The sequence below is a fragment of the Molothrus ater genome, chromosome 8, assembly GCF_012460135.2.
Source record: "Molothrus ater isolate BHLD 08-10-18 breed brown headed cowbird chromosome 8, BPBGC_Mater_1.1, whole genome shotgun sequence".
NCBI lineage: Eukaryota > Metazoa > Chordata > Aves > Passeriformes > Icteridae > Molothrus > Molothrus ater.
The window spans coordinates 796,295-815,823 of record NC_050485.2 but is presented as its reverse complement, the minus strand read 5'-3'; the positions used below and the strand labels follow the sequence as shown (position 1 = coordinate 815,823).

The following is a 19,529-nucleotide window of genomic DNA, read 5'->3' as shown; positions in this document are numbered from 1 at the left end:
ACAAGCACTTCTAGGATGGCTCAGAGTAACAAGGGTCCAAATCTTCACAGTTACAGCATCAACAGCAACTTACACACATCAATCACAAGTGCATTATAAATTCATTATCAGGAGACCTTCCCTTTTATCAGAAGATTTTTGTTCTTTGTTCCTTCTGTCGCAAGATTTTTGCTGGCTATTGTGACCTGGAAGCCCTAAGATAATGGAGGCAGTGAGTGCCTCCCCCTGGGTTGATGAAATGTGCTGAAGAGTGAGGTCTGTATTAAGAGCCTGCTCTGTGTTGCACCCACTTGGCTCCCAGTCAGGCAGGCCCTGGCTGGGCTCATTCAGAGTGCTGTTTGTCAGAGCTAATTGCAGTGGTCAGGGAAGCACTGTAATAATAATCCCTTTGGGTGACAGAACCCCACTGGTGGAGCAGCAAAGCTGCCTCCTGTCTGTGCCCAGCACACATTTATAGTAGGTGGTGTGTGATTATCCCCAATATTGATCCCCATGAAGACAGGTTTGGATTCTATAGAGAAATGCTTTGGCCTTGGTTGGCAAGTGGATGAAGTGAGAACAAAGCAAACCCAGAATGGTCTGTGGGCAGAAGCTCCTGTGCATTGTTCATTCACACCCCCTGTGCAACTGCTGTGCCACTGGCTTTTTCACTTGGATGGTGAGTGCTGGTTTCAGTCTGGTTTTAATTACTGCATTATTTTAATTTCTCACATTGTTTGGTTGTTCTGGTGGATATTCTCTTGGGTAAAATAGCACTGCATCTTTGGGATGCAGGTCAGTTCTGATGCTGCTCTTACAGAAAGCCCTTGTCAGCAACAGCCACTGCCCGCAGGATGTGTGGGGAAAAACCTCTCAGAATCTGATGTGGGCTCTCCAGTCAGGAATGTGCAGCAGTAAACTAGTAACCATCAATTACTGTGGGATGGTGAAACTCAGAATTTATTGACTGTCCTTCTGTTGCAGCCTAGTGTTTGGTTTTGCTGGTGAGCAAGTGCTGCTTGTACCAGCCTCTTCTGAGCAGTAGGTAGATGATTCCTTATGCAGTGTCCTCCCTGCAGAACATTTGTTCCTAGCATCTGTTGATGGCTGATCTGACGTGCTACAAGGCATGAGGTTTCATTTTCTGGCCAGCCTGACCCTCTGCTGCAGTGCTGAGCCAGAGCTCAGGCATGGATCCACTGGTCCCTGCTGCTGCCAGGAGGTAACACTGGCTATTGACACAGCTCAGGAGAGTGTGGCCTGACTTCATGGAGCTCCCAGCCTCCAGCAGCCATGCCAGAATTTACACAACCAAACATATGGTTATGATACACTCGACATGGGAAATAGTCCTTGATAATTTTCCATTTGTTTGTCCAGTAATTTCTTCTGCTTATACGTAAAATTTTAATATCACCATTCTGTAACAAAGATTTCTGCAATTTAACAACCTCATGTTAAAAACATTTCCTTTGTTTTGTGCTCCTGGGAGTCTTAATGACCCCTGGGGTCTGTAATGGAGGAAGAATTAAAGGATTCAGTACAATCTTCCTCCTTCCATCTGGGCCTTGGCTATGCCGGGGCAGGGCAAGGATGCACATGATCTACTCAGGTAGTGCAGCTGTGAATATGCCACTGCATAATTACATTTCAGGAGAATTTTCTTATCCAATGCCCTGCATTTGCTTTTTTGAATCCTTCTGGTACCGAAAGTGTTTGCACAGAACCTCAAGGTCTTGTTCTTGAGTGCAGTTTCCTGGCCTTTGATGTGTATCATCTGTAGCATTCCTAAAGTGGTACCCATTTCTTCTGTACTGCTGTGTAAGGGAGACAGCACCTGTGACTAGCCTGACACGAGAATATAAAAGAGTACTATATAATAATCATTCTTGTCTCTGAACTTCTGTGATTGGTATTGTCACTGTTTGAAGTGGATGAGGCACTATATTGGCACCTTTCTCTTGAGTTTTTCTGGCCAGAGGGATAAAATCAAAGTGTAACTAAGGAGAAAGGAAAAAAAAACAGAGGAGGAAGAATGTCATTCCAGGAATACACACCATCTTGGTATTATGAGTTGTGATGCTCTAAGGGATTGTATTGTACTTCACTTGAAGTATATTTTTTGTTAATTAAATTAAATAAACAGTGAGTATTCCAGCTTTCTAAACACTGATATACTATTATATAAATACTGATTTGGGCAGTTCTTAAAGCAGTGCTTAATAAGGAAGAAATAAAAACATATTTTAGGTTAGTTTTCCATCAGATAGAAAGAGAACATGTCAAGGAAGTGTTCTGGTTTTGCTGTAAACTGTGCCCAAATACAGGAAACAATAATGGACGTAGCAGAACATGAGGCAAGGACTGATGTTAAGTTATATTAATTAATTTAAAATTGTACACTCTGACCTTCCTTGTTTACTGTTACCTTTTGCTAAGTCTAAAGCATGAACTTGCTGTTATTGCATAGCCATGAAGAACAGCATTATCACACCAGCCTTTTGAATACATACTGTTGCTTCAGGAAAGCCAGGAGCTGAACTACTTTTGGAGTTAAGTAGAATTGGTGCTTTTTCTGGCTCCTGGTGGGTTTGGATTTAAATCCACTGACCACAATTCAATAAAACCACAGGTGATTGTTGACAGTGTGCAGTTGGTGGGGATGTATCTTTGCTTTTCCAGTATGCAAAGCTGAGCAGAGTTTCCTGTCGAAAGGAAGGGCCAACACCATGTCTGCAAACCTGCAGGGATCTTGTGCTTGTTTATGCTCTTACTCTTTGCAGCTGTGGGAGCACAGCAGGGGCTCACCATTCCCCTTAAGATCCCTTTATTCTGCCAGAGCAATGAGAATCAGCCTTAGAACAAATTCATACCCAGCCTTTCATGGCTTGCCTGGTACCCACAGAGCAACATTGCACTCCAAGTACTCCATGTATTTTGGGAAAAAATTAGGTTACAGCAATCCTGGTTTTATTTCTGTAATATAAATCTGTATTGTTAAAAATATTGACAATTTTTATTGTGACTTTCCATAAGACATTCTAATTTTGGTGTTCCCACAATGAGAGAGGATCTGCAGATTGAGTTCAGTACAGTCTGGATGGAACACAAAAAAACCCCATAGATCTGGTTACAAGATAAAGCATAACATACAGATGTTAACATGTGTGGTTACATAGCCCATGAAATCTGTTTGGATTGCTCTCATCACTGTTTATAAAGGTATTTTCTTAGAGATCATCTAAGGACTGGAATTACTCTATACACTAAAGATTTGTTTAGGAATACTGCTAAGGCAAGCACAGCAATGTTAAATACAGAGTGCATGTGGGGAATCTTAGGCTTCATCTGAGCTTCCAACTATAGATTAAAAGACTTCCCAAGAGGAATGAACTTAGCAGCCTGATAAACTGCAGTGAAAAGCAAGGCTCCAGTAGTCTGCAACTGGAATACTCCCCAGTGAAGTTTCAGTGATTCCTGAGATATCATTCTGAATCAGCAGTTACTGAAGTGCTTTATTTTTTGTTCTTTTCAGTGCCCAGACCAGTCGTGCAAACAGGATTTGCTAGCTTACCTAGAACAGATCAAGCTGTACTCCCACCAGCTCAAGATCTGCAGCCAGGTTAAAGCAGAAATCCAGCATCTTGGTGGAGAGCTCATCATGTCTGCAGTAAGTAGAAAAATGGCACCACGTACTCTGTTAGTCAGACTAGGTGTTACATTTGAGTTGGGCTTTCCTGTGCTTGCAGCATGTTCCTATGTCACTCCAAACCCTGTTTTCTTTTCTAATACTCACTTAACAGCAAGAATCTATGACAGTGACACATAGGACTTCTGGCTTTAAAGGAATAATAATCAACTTTTCTTTTAAAATTCTCACAGCACATTATCACTGTTATTCTTAAGTAGTCTGGTTTGAAGAACTCTAAGGTGCATTAGCTTACATATGTGGAATATGCTTATGTGTGTGTCTGAACACAATGAAAACAGTCCAGGGGTGGAGTTCCAGGCCAGAAAAAAATGCTGCCAGACATTCTACAGGTCTACAGAAATAAATAACAGGAAGGGCAAAGTGACTTGATTCCTGAGTGAATTTATTGATTTTGCTTAAATTTGCTTTAAGAGTTATTAGCTCCTTTACAGCCAAGTATCATTAGCTATGGAAAAGACATTTTGTGCTTTTATGGAACTTTTATGCACTTGGCCTCAGCATAGCCATCCATAAAATGCCTTCGCATTCCCATGTTCTGTGACGTGTTTCTGCCTGGAGCACATAGGGTTGTGATTTCAAGGTATAAATCTGCCAAACAGCACCAAACCCAGGTAAGACACTGGGCACATTCCTACCCTTCACATACTTGGCACTGTGTTCAGGGGAACTTCACTCACATAGTTTGGAATGCTCACTCTCTGTATCTCTCCCCCCCAGCTGTTCCTCTGTGTCTGTACCTATCCCTGGCTATCTGTGTTCATCTGTCTCTGTGTATCCTGATCTGTATCGGTCTGTATCTCTCTATACCTATCTACCCCCAGTGATACCTGTCTTTATGTCCCTCCATCTGTCTGTTCATATCTGTATTAATCTCTGCCTGTCTCTGTCTTTATCCACCTATACCTGTCTCAGGTTACCCATTTCTGTCTGTCCCTATCTACAGCTCTCTGTATTTATCTATACCTGTCTGTACTTATCTCTGCCTATCTGTACCTATACCTGTTGGTACTTATCTCTGTATGTCTCTGTCAAACCATACCTATCTCTGCCTGTCTGCACCTGCTGATACTTACCTGTGCCTGTCCATACCTGTCAGTACCTATCTATACCTGTCAATATTTAGCTCTGCCTGTCTAAACCTATCTCTGTCTATATGTATCTATATATATATCTATATGTATCTACACCTCTCTATATATACATCTATATACATCTCTACCTATATATCTATATGTATCACTAGTCATCTATACATGCCTCTATCCATCTATTCTTACTCCACCTGTCAGTACTTGTCACTCTCTGTCCTTATGTATATCTCCCTCTCTGTACCTGTCAATATCTGACAAATCTCTGTCAAAGATCTGTCTCCAGCCCTGCCAATATCTCTGTCAGAACCCGTCAGAATACAAGAGAATTTGTCAAAATGTGTCAGAATCTGCCAAAATCTAACAGAATCTGCTAAAATCTTAAAGAATGTCAGGATCTAACAGAATCTGTCAGGATCTGTCTGTACCTGTCTCTGTCAATGTCTATGTGTACCTGTCACTTCCTCTCCCTGTCAAAAATTTCTTTTATCTAGATAGTCAATAGATATCTACTAGATATCTACCTCTGCTTGACAAAATCTGTCAGCACCTCTGTCTGTCCATATCTGTCAGCCTGTCTCTCTACCTGTTCCTGTCTGTCTGTACCTATCTGCACCTGTCTGTAGCCACAGCTCTCTCTAGAGCAGCCTCTACCTTTGTTAACCTCTCTGTACCTATCTCTGCCTCTCCCTGTGCCTGTCTAGCCCTGTCTCTAGCCATCAATATCTGTACATTCCTACTTCTGTCTCTAGGCCTGCCTATCCCTATTTATCTTTCACTAAAACTATTATTACATTTTATGTGGTTTATAAATAATTGGAAATGAGCCTTTGTTGCTGAGGTGAGATTTGAAACACTCATTTCTATAGGATACTTGTGCTGGCTAATTTAAATGGTAATTTAGACACCACATTTGAACCTCTGGAACATACAGTTACATAATTTTAATTGCATGTATAATTTCTGAAGCCAATGGTTGTTTTCACTTGGACAGCACATTAACAAAGTATATCTTCCTTACCTATTTCTTTTCACAAGCAGTTCTGTGACCAGTGTGGGTTACAGTAAAGCCAAATGTTGGAACTAAGTTTGGTTCTTGCTATTTCTGCCTCCTGCTGTAGAAAACTCACATTGTTTTCTGTACCTCTTTTGTTGTGTCACTCCTGTCAACTGTGCATAATCTGTCTGCTGCAAAAATTTTAAGTTCTAAAAATGAAACCCCAAATTTAACTTCTTGATAATCCCGAAGACATGACTATAGATCCTAGCCCTGCATCAGGGAAGAAGGGCGAGAATTTGTCCTGTATGCATCCAAAAACTTGAGAAAGCCAACTGCGGGTTTGTGGCAGTGGGGAGTGAAGCGACACGAACCCCCTGATGCATCCCAAGGAGATCCTGTTATTGTAGAAATCGGCCCCTTTTCATACCTTTAATTCTAACCCAACAGAACTGAAACCAACCTGAGACTTCACAGAATTTAACAGAAGAAGGGCACCCATTGGCTGCCTCAGCTGCCATGCTGCTGCCCACGCATCCTGCTGTCCAATCAGCTTCCTGCTTGCACTCTGCCCCCACATCCTGCTGTCCAATCAGCTTCCTGCTTGCATGCTCCTGCAGCCAATCACAGTCTTGCTCCCACTGCCTCTCTGCCCCAGCCCCTCCCACACGGTGCCGCCCCTGGCGCTGTGCTGAGCACAGGCCTCACCAGGGCAGAGATTATTGCCCTGTGTGCTGAGTGCAGCCTCACCAGGGCAGAGATTATTGCCCTGTGTGCTGAGTGCAGCCTCACCAGGGCAGTAATTATTGCCCTGTGTGCTGAGTGCAGCCTCACCAGGGCAGTAATTATTGCCCCGTGTGCTGAGTGCAGCCTCACCAGGGCAGAGATTATTGCCCTGTGTGCTGAGCACAGGCCTCACCAGGGCAGTAATTATTGCCCCGTGTGCTGAGTGCAGCCTCACCAGGGCAGAGATTATTGCCCTGTGTGCTGAGTTCAGCCTCACCAGGGCAGAGATTATTGCCCTGTGTGCTGAGTGCAGCCTCACCAGGGCAGTAATTATTGCCCTGTGTGCTGAGTGCAGCCTCACCAGGGCAGAGATTATTGCCCCGTGTGCTGAGCACAGGCCTCACCAGGGCAGTAATTATTGCCCCATGTGCTGAGCACAGGCCTCACCAGGGCAGTAATTATTGCCCCATGTGCTGCACCAATCCCCTCTAGCTCAGTAAACAGGCAGGGAGGTGCTTTGTTTGGGAGCCAGTGAAATGGAGAGTGTGCTTAGAGGCCTGAATGGCTTTGGGGGTTTTCTGTGAAATCAAGGTGAGATGCTGCAAGGTTGCTACTCTCTCAAATAATCTTAGAAAATGCTCCAACAAGGACTGTGTTCTTTTTAAAAAAAAAAAAATAATATAGGTGCTACATAGAAAAGAGTCAGATTGCTAGCCATTGTCAAAAGAGACATGTGCTCTCACTCCAGGCCTTTTAAAGACAGTGGAGACATGGTTGGTGTCAGTGGTTATGAAAAATTTCTAGAAACTGGAAAAAAGTCTCCTCGGTCTCTGTTTTGGGAAGGGGATGCCATTTGTGACTGACTGTGCTCAACTGCCCCCCTGCAATTAAAATTGTGGTTATCTGAAACTGCAGCCCAACCAACTAGTGATGGCCTTTTGTATTAATTTAACTATGTTTTAATTGCTTTAGTGTGAGAATAATAGTGGGATTTACATTGTGCAGATAAATTGCTCAGTCAAGAAGGAGAGAAATGCACTAGTGGTATAAAATGGCTGGTTACTGAATTGCTTTTCTTAAAAACTGGAGCAAGTTCCAGTTTTCAAAGTCCATGTGGGGACTTTAGAAGTTGATCGTATTCCTAGGTTAGGTGGCCTTGAAATAAGTTACAAACCCAAGTTCTGTGTGAGACAGCAGAGGGGTTCTTCTCCCCCTTCCCACCTTCTCCCTGCCCAGAAAATAATATTAGAACTCCATTAGAAAATACAGGAATCAAAACTGTGGCTGGAATAGGATTATATTTTATATTCTCCCCAGTCCTGATCTTGTCTGAATGACAATCAGAAAATGAGACAGCAAGCCCTTGCAGATAGTAAAGGTTTTATTGTGTATTAAGTAAAAAACTTGTGAGTCTCCAAATACCTGAAACTGAATCCATCCTCTGGTTAGTGAAGATCTGCTACAGGAAAAGAAATCTACCAGAAAGAGCATTAGGAAATAATCATACAGGTTTCTCCATCGTTTGCTCCCCCCTGCATCCGTGTAGGTGTGTGCAGGAATGACCTCCCTGGTCCTTGGGCATCCTCCCCTCCTCTGGCTGGCACTGGCTCCTCACAGTCCCTTCCTGATCTCCCACCTCCTTCAGGAGCTGGGAGAGGCATCTGGCAGTACAAAAGCTGAGGGGGGAAGCTCCTCTCCTGTGAGAAATGACACATTTCCATGTTCAGATGGGTCAGTACCAACTTCCACAGTGACAAATCCACTTTGAGTACCAGCTGGTGGAATCCACACATAAAAGCACTGTTTTGAGATGGCTCTTACATTCACCCCACACCTCTCTTCTCCAACCAAGGATCTTGGGCTTAAATCACCTTCAAGGAAAATTCCTTCTCACAAGAGTAGCAGTTCATTAAAAAAATGACCCAAACCAGCCTCTCTTGAAGCCTAAGGAGCAATAGAGAGGAAGAGAGGGATGAAAAGCAGAGGATGTAGTGTCACATATTTGCAGACCTGCAAAAGAAGGAAGTGTCTTCTTGAAACAGAGCAGCCACAGTCAGTGTCTTACCAGTTCTGGATGATTCTGTGCTGGAGCAAGGAGCCCTAAACTGGTGCTCCAGGTTAACCTTGGGTAGTACTGTGGAGCAGTGGGTGGCACTGCCATGGCACAAGGGCAGCTGTGTCTCTGTCAGCAGCAAGCTCTGTTTTCACCTACATGATCTGCACTGGAGGAGGTGCTGCTGGCTGCCAGCATGGAATGACAACAAAGAGCATTATGCATATGAAAAACTGTTGAAATCCATAAACACAGCTCAGTCCTCTTCAGCTGTTTGTGACCTGTGCCCTGTGCCCGTGTCCGCCCTGCTGCAGTGCTCAGCCCCCCCCACCCTGGGGGTTTTCTTCCTACAGTTCATACCTGGCTGTAGCATCAGTGGAGGATATTTAGGCCACTTTCCCTGGGCACCTGGGATGCTTTGTGGACTTCCCAGCTGGCAGCTCTTCTCACTGCTCTCCTTGTTTAGTGGCTTTTGGACTTCAGGCTACACACGCTTGTAGTCTGCCTTTCTCACTGTCCATTCCCAAGCTCTGGTACTTTCTCTCTAGTCAGCCCCTCATTACGGAGGTTAGAGGGGGTCCTGTACAGAAAAAGAGAGGAAGAGCTGTGTATCATCACCTTCTCAGTCTCCATTCATTGCAGTTTTGTTATTTTCATTCATTAAAAATTCCTTGCTCACTATTTAGTCTTTCATAGGCCCACCCAATATTGGGAGTACTGGCATTGTCAGGTTCTAAGCTGCACAAGTCCAAATGGTAAGGATTCACTAAGTATTCATTAGTAGTGATTAAATAGGAAATGGACATTTCCTCCTATTAATTAAACTGGTGCCTTTTCAGGCACAAAATAATGGGGTAACATTTGCAGATTGATAGTAATTGCATTAATTTATGCAGATAAGCTGATACTTCACTTACAAGCACTGCACAGCAATAGGCTTGCACCTTACCTTGCCAGTTTGCTCTTTTTCCAGCAATGGCTTTAACTAGAGAGAATTATTTCACAGGGCAGAAAATGAACGTATCTTACATATTAATATTGTGCTCCATTACTTTCATCAGGCAATTCTGTTTTATGCTATTTACAGTCATTATCTGCTTATGTTTCATTTTATATTGTACTTGGCAAGAGAGACAAAGCCTTTTGGCCTTAAAAAGGAAGGGTCTTGAAGAGCAAACTCACAAGAGTCCCAGTATCCCAGAATTTGCTAACTGGCACAGAAGCTTCCCCCTCTACCCCAGGTTGGCTAGCCTTACCTGTGCACTAAGGGCTGTTTCCCTTTGCTGTTCCTGCAAATGTCTCATTTATCTTCAGCTCTTCCCCCTAGTATCTCAAGAGCCAGACTTTAAGTTAAACACTGACATCAGGCTGCTTTTGTGCCAAATGGAGGTGCTTTAATGTGTCTAACTTCATGCTCCAAGGCTGTACTGAAATCTCTGTTTCCCTTGCTAAGTTCCTGGGCTTGTTAAATCACAAGTTTCCAGCATGACACTGCAATGAATGTGTTCCAGCTTTGAGGGCTGAACCACAGGTGAAAACACAGAGGCAAAGCTGTAAGCCAGAAGTTAGAAAAATGCAAGGGAGAGTCTCTGCCCCCAGGCCTTTGGCTGACACAGTCCCAATCCCTGGCTATCCACACCACATGAAAAGGCTGTCCTGGCCAACGTGCACTGCTGTGGCAGCTGGCAAACAGCCCCATGCCTTCACCACTGGAAGGGGTTCAGCTGCTGCTGGAGAGGAGCTGCCCCTCAGGCAGGGCAGGAGATGGGAGCAGGGCTTTTCAGCTCCTTTATGGTCTGGCTGTGCTTTCCCCTGCAAGAGAAGTGAGATAGGCAGAACAGCCTTGCTGCAGCCCTGACAGGACTGGATGGAAGGAATCAAAGGCTAAAAGTAGCAAGCTGGGAATCACACTGGAGCAGGGGCTGCCCTGCCAGCCCTCGAGTCACTGCAGGACCTGGCTCATTCCTGTGCCGTCGGTGCCGCTGTCCTGCTCCCACTGCGCTGTGACTCTGGGGGATCACATCCCTTTTCCCTTGCTGCACACCCACAGTGGCTGCTCTGACACAGCCGTGTCCCCAAGCACCAGGGCACAGCTCCTGCTCTGTGCTCAGCCACTTTGCCTCTCCTGGCTGCTGCTTCTCCTTGGTGCTTGTTGAGAACTCTTAGTTCACCTGTTTGAGTGGGAGGGAGGTTACTTGTAGGGCTTCACACCATGCATGAAATGACTTATTTCAGTATTTGACTCTGAAAATACTGAACTGCTCAATTTCTAAAAGCTGACATTAACCCCCAAGAGCTGACACAAGTTTTCTTCTGCTGAGAGTTGACAAAAATATGTCACTCTGAGTTTTTTTTTTTAGTTAGTAACACTATACCTCTCTAGCTTTTGCCTAGTGTACGCTGGCAGGTGTGTGGATATAGAAATCCTGGCCTTTGGAAGCAAAGCAAGGGATAGATTTTCCTGTCAATCACAGACAGCTCAGTAACTACTGCATTCTAAACTGCATCTACTGAGAAAAACTAATTTAAAGGAGTAGGAAATATTGGTAATGTACACTAAAGGACAGCTAACTTTTCCCAGTAATAATTACTCTGGCAGTTAGCAAAATCAGGGTGTGTCATATAGTTCTTAGCCTCAGTGTATGTAAAATATTGTTGCAACAAACACTCAATTTCTTCCTCAACATTAAGGAAAAGATTTATATTAAGCCACTGTTCTTTTCCTCAAGGGCCTGGTTTTTAAAATAGATTTTTAAAATCCTCCCTGGAAGTGAAAGCAGCAGTAGTGGGGAGGGACTGATCTATCTGCCTGGCTAAGCATCTGCTCCATTATGGTGCTGCACAGGAACAATTCCACAGCCCTTAATGTAAGTTGTTTATCATTTAACTTGGACATAGGCCTGGCCTAATTATAGAACTCAGTTTCAGCCCTTTGAATCCTGCTTAGCCTGAAGCAGGCTCTGGTAATGGTTAGTTTTCAGTCCATTAGATTCAATTTCCGCACCTGAAAAATGGGTAAAACATGGAACAAACCCCAGACACCCCTGAGGTGTTTAGTGCAGTCACTGGATGGACACACAAACACAGATAACCAATGGAACAGCCACGTTTCTAGGAAAACTCAGTTCCTTGGAAAGAATCTCAAGCAGTGAAGCTGTTTTCCTTAGGCCACATCCATGGGGATGAAACCTCTCCAGTATCCCAGAGTGAGAGCATGGTGAAGCAGAGGTGAGCAAAACATTGAGGGAACAGCTCCCACAGAAAAGAATCACAATGGCAAGGCTCCCTTTGGCTCATTCCCCATCTAAACTCTACTGGGGTTGAATCTGTGACAGGTTCTGCGTGTCATCTGTCAGCTGCATGAGCACACATGGCAGGTAACCAAGTGCTTCCAGTTCCAGCTTTGCTGTGCTTTTCTTGGACACCTGACTTTTCTGTCTTCTGGTGCCAAGGATAGATCCCTTAAGATCTCCATTTCCACTTAAAGGAAATTAAGACTACTCTGAGTGGGAAAAAAGGGAGGCTCAGAAAAGCAGGCAAGTAAGTGGTGTTCAAATCCTGGCCAAGGCCCAGTAAAAACTCCAGTGCCTTCAACAATGGAGATTTCACTATTTTTGAATTGTTTGGCTTCTTTTAATCTTAAGGGATTAAATGACTATTTTATGTAACAACCTTAGTGAAAGAACCATAAAATAATTCAAAACAGCAATTAGCTAGACCTAGTAAAAAAGCAGGATTAAAATCAAAAGCTCAATATAGTAAGGACTCCTTCCCTGAAATGCAGCATTGCTCAGACACACTGCTCTCCACAAAAATGTAGAACTCATGTGACTTTCAGATGTAGCTGTCAAAGAAATATAAATTCAGTCTTAGGCTTTCAGTATAGTGTACCAAAGGAAATGTGCTTCTAGGAATTTACATAATGAACCTTGTGTTTCAATTAAAATCAATTTTTAATAACTGACCTTGTTTCCAAAAGAATTTTAAGTTAAGACTTCAAACACTGATAAAAAAGTTTTGTATTTGGTGTTCAGTTCTCAGCTTCCACCTCTATGGAAAACCTAAATCTGGGTGAACTGTAAACACGACTTGGGATACTGTAAACAGCCAACTAACGCATCTGTTCTCAAACAGCACCACCTTACAGTTCCCTGCACAACTCCAAGAGCACTCCCAGCAGAGCAGTCCAGGTGTCCCAGCTGGGGCTGCAGGCACTGCAGGTTATACAGAACACTTTGGGAGAGCTGCAGGCCCACACAGCTTTGTCCCTGAGGGCACAAAGTCTCTGTCCCTGCCTTAGGACAGAGGGGCAACACCTGCACATCACAGCAACAATGGGAGCAGGAGGGAGCCTGGCCTCTCTGCCTGCCCTGCAGTCAGCAGAGTTTGTATCCCACTGCTGCACCAGTTACAGCTACTGCTGGCATGGGACAATGGGAGCATTTCTTACTGCACTGAACAGAAAATACTTTGACAGCAAAACAGTTTCTTCAGTTTCTAAGTCACGACTGTCTTTGTTATTCTGAATATTAAAAATAACTGCCCATATCAGTTACCATATTGTTCAGCATTTCATAGCAATGGATTGCCACTACTGCCAAGACATGAAATAACTTTACCAAAATGAGAAAAATACAATGCATGTAAGCAAACTGGAAAAAAAGTTTCAAAATTCATTTCTTGTGTAACATTTTCCTTCAGCTTTGCTATGCAGAGGAGAGTTTGCTTTCTTGCTCTCAGGACTTGCTATAGAGGAGGAATAAAAGTGCTGGAGAAGGGAGAGTGGATTTCAGCACAAGTGATGCCAGCCTGATTTGGGGTGGGAATTTTTTTCTAAAAAATACTGTCATTTGCTCTGTATTATGTGTGTTTCACCACAGTGGTGAGAATAATTCTGAATTTCTTTTGCAATGGCAGCCAAATACTACTGCTCACAGGACAGGTGAGGAAAGAAATGTCAAAGGATGTTTTTCCTAAAGCCTTTCATGAATTCTTGTCTTAACTTACACAGACCTGTAAAATCTGAAGGCTAAGATATTGCATCTCCATGGAAAATGCTGAAAGGGCAAAAGTGAAATTAGGCAAAAATAAAACAGGTTTTAGTTTGGGGTTGGTTGGTTTGTTTGTTTTACCAGTGAATCTTTATGTGCCGCTTGCTGTGCATTGAAGAGTTTGCAGCTACATCTCTTGAAGTGAAATGGACTTAAACACTCAATGAATATTTTATCAGGCTTTTATTTATGCCATGTTCCATTTCTTCAGTTTTCCTAGATATGAGACCTTGAAGAGCCTGCTGAATATCTGAGATAAAAGCATTCAAGTGAAGACAGTTCTCGAGTACATCAGTTTTATAGAACAGATTTCCAGCAAACTGTACAGTGTTACTGGCATTGAGGTAGAAAAACAACAAAAGCCAGAGAAAGAGGAAATTAAATGTATGGCCGGATTGTAGTACACATCTGTAGTACACATCTAAGAACATCTAAAAGCTTCTCCAAAATTCTGAGTGCAGTTAATACCCCACCCCAACACAAACTTCCTCTTTAGAAGACAAATGTGAGATGCATCAGAAAGGTGAAGGGCCAGGTAGACACAAGGACACAGCCGACGCTGTGGGCAGCCAGCCTAAAGGGCAGCATTAACTGAGTGTCCCTGCACCTCAGTGCCTGTTCTGACTCAGCCCAGTGTTATAAATGCTCAAAGCGTGAGCCAAAATTATCAAAAATTTAGCAAAGATTTATTAATTTGTCTGCAAGACCGAAGTTCAGTCTTCAAAACCACCACAGCCAAAGAGACAGCGTCGAGCCAGGGATCGATGCTGGGTGAACCTGGATCTGACCTCCCGAGTGTCAGACTCTCCCCCGTTCATGCTCGCTGCTTCTTGCAGCGGGGTTTTATACAGTTTATTCTGCCCGAGGCAAAGATGACCAAATTTCCTTTGTATCTCTTCACATGCATCACTGTTTCTTTCCATGTGCAGAGCTGGACAAAGGCCAAGTCCAGGTGTGCCATCGGTGTCAATCGGCTCCGGGGAAGCCGTGTATTCAGATGTATCAGTTTGGCGCTGCTGACTGTCTTGATAGATGCAATTGGCAAGGCGATAATCGCTCTTGGGTGGCTCCTGATGACTCGGGAAACCATTGATCATCGCCCTGGAAGCTTCTATTCTTACGTTAAGGCGTCGATTGTTATCTTAACGTGTGTCCGGGAACTAGTTGAATCTGAATAGACAGCTGCTCCCAGATGGGATGATCAAAGACATTGGATTTCACAATATTTTATACCATACATTAATAGCATTAATTATCCCTACCATATATTACACCAGCCCCAGTTAATGCAGCAAAAGCCCAGGTCAAACACCCTTGGTGGGCCCTAGGTCACTGCCTTGCAGCAGGGGACACACAGAGCTGTTTCTCACAGCGTGGGGCCAGGTCCTGCACAGCTCTTTGTGGTTCAGGGCATCTTTTGTAGAGGTTTAGTGCTATGGCAGAGGTTCAGTTCCTCTGGTGTGGCAAGGGGCAAGGGAATTCTGCCTCTTGGTACAGCTCTGCAGTTGGGCTTGGAGTCAGGCTGTGGCTCTCCAGCATTTAAAGTGCTGGAGTTGGCAGGTGTCTCCTGCTAGAGCCCCTGGCAGACCACAAGGCTGACACAGCTGCACGCTGGGGTTCAGTTACAGCCTCATCAAAACTGGGCACCCCTGAAGTTTTTTGCTGCTTATAGTAGATACCTGTGATTACAGTTTAGAAAACAATAAAAATGCAGTTTTTGTGATCTCAGGGGTGGGGTGAAGGAGCCCTCGACTGTTCCACAGCCTTTTTGTGGAAAAGCCACAGGGGGCAGAAGGAGGAGGTAACTGTTCAGTTTCACAGGAGAGGAAAGGCCAGCTAAGTTCTACTGCTCACCTCAGCACTCTCCATGTTCCACACTACACACACTGAAGTTACCATAAAGTTACAGCTGAAGCTTTGTAGCATTCTGCCTGGATGCTGCCAGTTTCTTCAATAAGCCTTTTCCCTGCCATGCAAACAAGAATTTATTTGCTGCCCAACCTGCCACGCCTCCTCACATGCCTCTGTCACCCAGCAGCTTCAAAATGGTGGAGCAGTTACACACACTGCAGTCACTGGGAAACTTCAGGGAAGAAGCTTCCTCTGAAGCCCATTACCATCTGCCAGAGAACAAAAACCATCTTTTTTTTTTTGTCCTAGCAGCTTCATAGCAGTGTTACTATGCCAGTGCTGGACTGTTAGGGTAGGGGAAAAAAAAAAAAGTTATTTCAATAAGATGTCAGAATTATGGTGTTGTCAGCTGTTCTAGATAGCAACAGATAATTGAAATTTTGTGTGTCTGTGTGTGTGTGTGTGCATGCAGAGGTGTGTCTGTGTGTCTGTGTATAACCAGTCCTCAGGTTAGCATGAAAGAAAGAAGTTCCTATGGAGCTGTGTCTCCTCCTGCTCCAGTAAACACTGTGTGACAGCATCCAGCAGTGAGCTGTGGCCAGGGCCCCCCTCCATCTCCCCTGAGCTAGGGCTGCACCTCAGGGCAGCCTCCCTGGGGAAAGGGAGTGTGGGACAGGAACTCTGAGCAAAACCTTCCCCACAGCCTGCAGCCTTGGGAAATTGTTTCACATGTGTTAGATGTATAAAGAAGTGTTTGAAATTTGGGGGTCAGCACGTGCACTGAAGTTCACATCAAAGTGGGTGACAGCAGCTGTGCTGCAGAGCCAAGGCTGCTGAGGGGCTGGGCAGCCCAGCTCAGTCATCCAGCTCAGAGATCCCAGTCCCAAACACACCCACCTGCCCTCTGATGGCAGCAGTGCCCTGCAAACACCACAGGGCTGCTAGAGACTGGCAGCCCTTTCTAGAAAGTTCACATGCTGCAGCATGGAATGAACTTCAGAGGCCATCTGGTAGATTTTACACCTTTTCTCGGGGAATTGAGATCATTTCAGTTTGCCATCATATGTGTGCATTCAACCAGATATCTTAACTTTTTAAAAATTTTTGGTTTTTTTGCATTTCCAGAGAGCAGCAGTGTGTGTTGTTTTAACTGGAAGATTTTTCTGTCAGTTCAGAGGCGTTTCCAAATTGCAACTAAATCCAGCCTTTTGGCTGCATTTTTTATTTCTGCCTTATTTGTATTTGTGCTACACAATCAGAATGAAGACAGACAATAATAATACACCTCTCTCACCTGATCAATTTGTTTGATCTGGCAAAGGGAGAAGTCCTCAAACCTCTCCTAATAACCCCATTTGTAAATCTGTACCTTGCCCAAGGCTCTGGGGGTGGGCTGCATGGCAAAGGACAGGATCACTCTGCCACTAAACCCACAGAGAGCCCTTCAGAGAACTGGCTTCAGTGCTTTTACACAAATGTTTCAGCAGTGGGGATGTTTAGAAGGTGAAGTGTGAAGGCTCTCCTGTTTTGAAGAGTAATCCTGCTATTTCTCCATCCCAGCCATGGAGAGCTTCCTCAGTGCTCCTGTTTGCTGTCCATGAGCAGTGACAGAAGACACCCCTGCTGTGGCACTGGTGTGGCTGTGCTGGATGCTGGGGAAGATGATGGGCTTTGTTTGTTCTGCATTCTGCCCTTTGGTGACACTCCCCAAGCAGCTGGGGAGGCCACACAGTCATAGGGATTTCTGTGGGTTATCCCACTTTTAATATCCCATACAAATCTTGGCTGCTGAGAACAGGTTCAGCAGCTCTGCCAGAGCCAGAGGCAGACACTTCAGAGTATCCCAGCACTGCTCCTGAGCACTTGTGGGAGCCTGGAATGGGACAGGAGCAGCTGGAGGCCTTACCTAGTGCTAAAACAAAGGAAGCAAGTGGTCACATTTTCACAGCTCTTCTTCAAGTTGGTTTCATTACCCATCAGTAGTAATTGCAATAGGACCCTGCAGACAAGCATCCTGAATTCCTGTTACAGAAAAAAACCAATTAGCATTATCTTCCAAAGCATTTATTGATTCTACCAGCATGAATTTCCATACATCACAATAAATCTGAGCAGCAGAGCATGAGCACAGTGATCAAACACACAAAAGGAAAATGTGGGAATTATGGTTTAGTCTCTGGTAGTCTTAATTTTAACTGGTGTTTATTCCTGTGCCTACTGTGGTTAAAAGCACACTGATTTCTAGGCTGGTGTTTCTGTTTCCTATTACAGCTGGACAGTGTCACTTCACTAATTCAGGCCGCCAAAAACTTAATGAATTCTGTGGTGCAGACAGTGAAGATGTCCTATATTGCATCCACAAAGATTATCAAGATTCAGAGTCCTACTGGCCCACGCCATCCAGTTGTGATGTGGAGAATGAAGGCTCCAGAGAAAAAGCCGCTGATTAAAAGGGAGAAGCCAGAAGAAATCTATGCTGCTGTCAGAAAAGGTTCTGCAAAGAAGAGAATCCATCCTGTGCAAGTCATGAGTGAATTCAGAGGCAGAGAAATAGTCTAATATTCTGCCACTATGTTTTCTTATCTTGAATTTCCCATGATTTTTCATCTTTTCCCCTGCTTACTTAATAATTATATATGTCAACGTTTTGCTCTAAATCTGTAAGATAACATTTGCTTAAATGATTTGAAAATGCTGTTGGATTACTTAAAAGCACACAGTTGAAAATAATACTGGTTCTCCTGCAGTGAGGAGCTCTGGTGTCTGCCCAGCTGGGCCCACGGTGCAGCTGGGACGGAGCAATGTGCCAAGAGGCCAAAGGCAGCCTGCACTCAGCAGGTCTGCAGTGGGTCTGTGTGTGACACAGGCATTTCTGACTGCTGGGCCAGGTCCTGATGGGCACCCTGTGACCAGCTCAGCTGGGCTGCCCAAACCTGGGTCCAGACTGCAGCATCCAAAGACATTTGCCAGGGTGAAAGGGCTCCCTCAAAAGCCAGAGCTTCCTGTGTCACTGACTGCCATTATGGGATGGCTCCACATTCTGGGCCGCTGCTCCAGGTCATTTACTACCATGCTTGCCCAGCAGTCCCTGACCTAGCCCAGTGTGGGCAGCAGGAATAACTCTAAACTGTGCCTTTTCTCTTGGGGCTGCCATGTTTGTAAGCTCAGCACGCTGGGGCAGGGTAATTTCTTGGCTGCTGGTTATAAAACCCTGTGAAACTATAGTGCTCATGAATTAAAAATTCTACTGATCATTCTTCCACCTTCCCTAACCTTGTAATCACTTAAATGGAACAAAAGGAGAAGTTTGGAAGAAAATCACCTTTTTCCAACTCCAGTTCCCTCCAGCATGTTTGCAGCAAGATGTCAGTAATGTCTCCTGGCTTTGCTGCTCCTCCCAGGGCTCCAGAGGCAGCAGGTAAGCTGACACAGCCTTGTGGGCTGCTCTGGGGCTGTGACTGTCCTGAAACCCTCCTGTCTCCAGGTTACACCTTTGATCCTGGTCACCTTGATGTCAAACGTTTGTAACTAATGCCTTGGTACCACATTGTTAATAAAAAAGCACGTACACCCCGAGAAGCTGCTGTCAGTGTTGTGGGATTTTTTCAGTGTGTCTGAAGTTCAAGGCCTGCCAGGTGTGCTCACAGAAGCCTTCCTTCCAGCACACTGTGTGTGCTCCATTAGCTGCTCTGCAGGAGAGGTTTTCCAGCACCAGTATCACTAAAGCACATTTTACTGCTTCATTTCATGCTCCTTCCTGCACTGCCGGTCTGTGCTCCTTCCCTGGCCATGCTCAGTCACCAGTTTGATCTCAACACAGCAATTTATTACACAAAAACCACCCTCTAAATGAACAAGGAATTTAAAACTCACTGTAGGCTGTTGAGAAGAGCCAAAGAACAAAAATCAAATTTAGACTAAATTTATCTTGGCTTAAATTCAATCCCAAGAGAAAAAGTTTATTCCTGGCTAAGGAGGCAAAGGGTAAGAAGTCCTGGAGCTGTAAAAAGCCCAGCTCATCACCCTTCAGCCAGTCTGGGAAGCAGGGAACCACCACTTCCTGCCACGAGGG

General features: G+C 44.5%; 1 protein-coding gene across 1 annotated transcript in view; it reads left to right on the top strand.

Annotated features, from left to right (window-relative positions):
• CTNNA3 (catenin alpha 3) overlaps positions 1-19,036 on the top strand; it is a 424,386-nt gene extending 405,350 nt beyond the window's left edge. Inside the window, 2 exon segments of the mRNA XM_036385424.1 lie at positions 3,515-3,649; positions 17,729-19,036. Coding sequence (XP_036241317.1) covers positions 3,515-3,649; positions 17,729-18,016 — 423 coding nt within the window. The 3' untranslated portion in view covers positions 18,017-19,036.
• Positions 19,037-19,529: the final 493 nt, after the last annotated feature.